Source organism: Entelurus aequoreus, linkage group LG17 (assembly GCF_033978785.1).
Source record: "Entelurus aequoreus isolate RoL-2023_Sb linkage group LG17, RoL_Eaeq_v1.1, whole genome shotgun sequence".
In the NCBI taxonomy this organism is placed as follows: domain Eukaryota; kingdom Metazoa; phylum Chordata; class Actinopteri; order Syngnathiformes; family Syngnathidae; genus Entelurus; species Entelurus aequoreus.
In genome coordinates, this window is record NC_084747.1 from 8,684,841 (window position 1) to 8,689,217 (window position 4,377).

At 42.7% G+C, this 4,377-nt stretch overlaps 1 protein-coding gene across 1 annotated transcript; it reads left to right on the forward strand.

Moving 5' to 3' along the window:
- The first annotated feature begins 1,222 nt into the window (after positions 1–1,222).
- LOC133632279 (gastrula zinc finger protein XlCGF17.1-like) lies at positions 1,223–2,811 on the forward strand. The gene has a single exon (XM_062024629.1). The coding sequence runs from the start codon at positions 1,540–1,542 to the stop codon at positions 2,536–2,538; it is 999 nt and encodes a 332-aa protein (XP_061880613.1). The 5' UTR covers positions 1,223–1,539; the 3' UTR covers positions 2,539–2,811.
- Positions 2,812–4,377: the final 1,566 nt, after the last annotated feature.

A 4,377-nucleotide genomic window follows, 5' to 3' on the forward strand; every position in this document is an offset into this window, starting at 1 on the left:
GGGTGAGTAAGATTAGATTAGATTTGATAGAACTTTATTGTTATCGAGGGCAAATGAGATTTTCAGCACAATCCCATTCAAGATCAGACAAAACATTACAAGGAGACAGAAAAAGGATCGCTGATGGGTCAGCCAGAAAGTCCAGTGCCCCTTTCCAAAAAAAAGGTGAGAAACTGGTATATGTAGGGGGTGGGGGGGGGAGAATTAAAAAATTCAGTCAAAGGCTGGACTGAAGGGCGGGGGTCCAGACTGAGGCCAAGGAAAAAATCTCATAGCCATAGCACACATAAAGACGTTAATCAATAAAACTCGCGACAGAGGTGAGGGTGAGGGGCCACGAAGGCCAGTCGCTGCTCCGTCCATTGCCCCAAGTGAAATAAGCAGTGTGTGTGTGTGTGTGTGTGTGTGTGTGTGTGTGTGGGTGTGTGTCCATCGTTCAAGGTGAGTTGTTGTTGTGTCTATAGGCCCGGAGTCGCCCTGCAGGCAGTGCAAGCAAAGTTCAACTCCCAGGTGTTGTTGAGGGAGGGACGGAGGGTAGTCAGAGCGTCCCTCGCTGAGGTGTCCTTCGGGGATGTTTCCCAACATCCTTTCTTCTGTTTTTGAGCAGCGTCAAGGCCATGTGAGGGAGTCAGATTGTAGATTAGGAATGTTGTTTTCCAAGCGAGCAGACATTTTCATGGCCTGTCTTCTCTAATCGTCCATGCCAGCTCTCCATCCATGTTTTTCCAATCCAGCAAGCCTCTCTATGATGTGATCCATCTTGCCATTTAGTTCAGACATCGCCACAGTCTGTGATCCCACAGCTCGACCCATGCCTTCCATTGCGACGGGCAGCCTTTGTAAGTGAGTGGGCAAGTAAGGAGAGGTAGTGGTAGCATGTGCAGGAGTGTTAATAGCATGGTGGATGTCCGGTTGTGCTCTGTGGAAATAATAAATAAAGTGAGCAAGTTGTAACTAATCGACGGCCTCGTCCTTCCGACCAAAGAGCGGAGCTTTATGGACCCAGTGTTACCCCCGACACAACATGGGCCTTGGAGGTAGTCACCGCCGCACGGCGGCATTCAGATGAAAGAACGGTACCGGTACTTTGAAAGGTGGTATAGTACCGATTTCAATTGATTAGTACCACAATACTTTATTAGTAGCAGTATACTGTACAACCCTACTACACACACATACAGTACATAGAAGAAAGTGTGTTTTTATTGTTTGTGTCTTGCAGACGTCCAGCAGCTGATCGGTAATCCAGAAGAAGTTTCCCCTCAGTTAGGGGGGAGCTCCACTTTGAAGCAGGAGACTCCACAACCACCCTGCATTAAAAAGGAAGAGGAGGAACTCTGCATCACTCAGGAGGGAGAGTGTCTTCTAGGACGAGAGGAAGCTGATTACACCAAGTTTCCACTGAGTATTCTCTCTGTGAAGACTGAAGATGATGAAGAGAAACCACAAGTAGACAACCTCTTAGCTCCACTATCAGATAGTGAGGCTGAAGACGAGGTTGAAGAACCTTTGAGCAGCGATAAAGACTGTGAAGGTGATATGAGGACTCACACTGACAACAAACACTCTGAATGCTCTACAAAGAAGAGAGGTAAAACATGTTTGAGCTGCTCAGTTTGTGCTGAAAGTTTTACTAAAAAGAGCCATTTGACTCAACACATGAGAACACACACAGGACAAAAAACATTTAATTGTTCAGTTTGTGGCAAAAGCTTTTCTCGAAATAGCCATTTGACTGAACACATGAGAACACACACAGGTGAAAAACCATTTAATTGTTCAGTTTGTGGCATAGGTTTTTCTCGAAATAGTGATTTGACTCAACACATGAGAACACACACAGGAGAAAAACCATTTAAGTGTTCAGTTTGTGGCAACAGCTTTTCTCGAAATGGCAATTTGACTAAACACATGAGAACACACACAGGTGAAAAACCATTTAATTGTTCAGTTTGTGGCAACAGCTTTTCTCAAAATAGCTCTTTGACTCAACACATGAGAACACACACAGGAGAAAAAACATTTAGTTGTTCCGTTTGTGGCAAAAGCTTTTCTCGAAGTAGCATTTTGACTAAACACATGAGAACACACACAGGTGAAAAAACATTTTATTGTTCAGTTTGTGGTAACAGCTTTTCTCAAAATAGCTCTTTGACTGAACACATGAGAACACACACAGGAGAAAAAACATTTAAGTGTTCCGTTTGTGGCAAAAGCTTTTCTCGAAATAGCATTTTGACTAAACACATGACAACACACACAGGACAAAAAACATTTAATTGTTCAGTTTGTGGCAACAGCTTTTCTCGAAATGGCTCTTTGACTCAACACATGAGAACACACACAGGAGAAAAACCATTTAACTGTTCAGTTTGTGGTACAAGCTTTTCTCAGAACAGCGCTTTGTGTCGACACAAGAGAACACACGCTGCAGGAAAACCATTTAGTTGTTCAGTGTGCTGTAAAAGGTTCACACATAATGCAGATGCAGTAAAACACATAAGAACCCACAAGGGAAAATATATATCAATCCCTTAATAAAGTGCCAACTTTTACTCCTCAGACTGGTTGATGTGCAAATCAGAGACATATGAACAATTAACCCCCAACACCCACAACCCAACCCCCACCTCCCTCGACATTCGGGCATAACAGGTTCAATCCGGCCTGCGAGATGAGTTTGCAAAGAATAAAAGTAAAACTGCAGTTCTAAATGTGTCCGCTGGATGTCACAATATCAATTCTGTTAGGCAAGCAAATAGTTTGTTCCGGGGTGAGTAAGTATACCAGGCAAGAGGTACACAGTCTTTATTAAAGGAAATATATATATATATATATATATATATATATATATATATATATATATATATATATATATATATATATATATATATATATATATATATATATATATATAAAATTATAGAATATATTATATTATGTTATATAACTATATATTAAATATAATATAATGTGTATACAACCAACAGGAAATGGGTGTCAGACTATGTGTTTACTGTAAATGTTGGAGGTGTGTTGAGAGGAGCGGTGCTGTCAGACAAGGGCTAGACAGGCAGGGTTGTCCGGGGGCGGAAGAGTGGTCGTGAGGCAGGAGCGAATCGTCATAGTCCGGGGGCAAGCGAGGAGTGGAGAACCAGGAAGCCCGAGGAAGACAGGGAAGATCCAGGAGCACAAGACACACAGCTTGACTCAGGGACGCACACAAGGAAGTGGAAAGCAGCTGGGGTTATGCGCGCGCGAGCGCTCTTGGAGGTGCGCTCAGCGCAGCTCACAGATGATCGCACACTGGTGTGTGAGTCCGCTTTTATTGACTGTGATCCTGTGTTTTAAAAAATTTTCAATCAGACTTTTTGTTTGTGTCTGCAAAGTTTCTCATCCTCTGATACAACATGTACTAAAAAACTCTGCAGACACTTTTTTTTTAAAATTTTAAATCATTTTTGAATTTGTGGATAAAAACATTTTGTCCCTGAAATAATCATTCAACGTTTAAAGTATAGTTTAGTAAATGTTTACTTGAAATAAAAATCCTACAGTATTCAGTCTACCACTGATACTTTGTTTCCTGCAGAATGTTTGTGATGACAAGCCTAAAAAAGAAAAAAGGTTGTTGTCTTTACCCCACAGAATGTATGGGGGAAAAAAAGCAAAACTGTGGTCCTAAAACCAGGTACGGACCGAAGAGTGGGTGAGCTGTACCGTTACACCTCTAGTAAACACAATTATAGATATGAACAAAATGACAGTTGTCAGCTGTGAGCATATATTACCTCCATCAAACATGGCGGGAATGTCTGTTACAAGATACTGTGGTAGTAAATAGTAGGGATGCAACTGTACTCGCTATTATCCTGCACCAGACAATCTGCCTTTAATTTAAAATTTTTTTTATATTAATCGAGATTGGATGGAATGCACAAAATAATCGTGATCATTTTTTTGGCCATATTGTCCAGCCCTATTCCATCAGCACTTCAGTTCAGTTTCAGCATTTGGGCAGTTTCTACAGAAATGAGTTATGTTCCTACTTTGTATTTTTTGTTCAGCACTTAGCAATAGTACAAAAAAGTCCTAGGTGAGGGATCAGACAAAGAGCAACTCAAAGACTTCTATGGGAATGCAACAACAAAGACTCAGATTTCCCTCGCCCGGACGCGGGTCCCCGAGGCCCCTCTCTGGAGCCAGGCCCGACATTGGGGCATGATGGCGAGCGCCTGGTGGCCGGGCCCAGCTCAAAGAGGCAACATGGGTACCCCCTCCAATGGACTCACCACTCATGGAGAGATGATAGAGGTCGGGTGCAGTGTGAGCTGGGCGGCAGCCGAAGGCAGGGCACTTGTCGGTCTGATCCTCGGC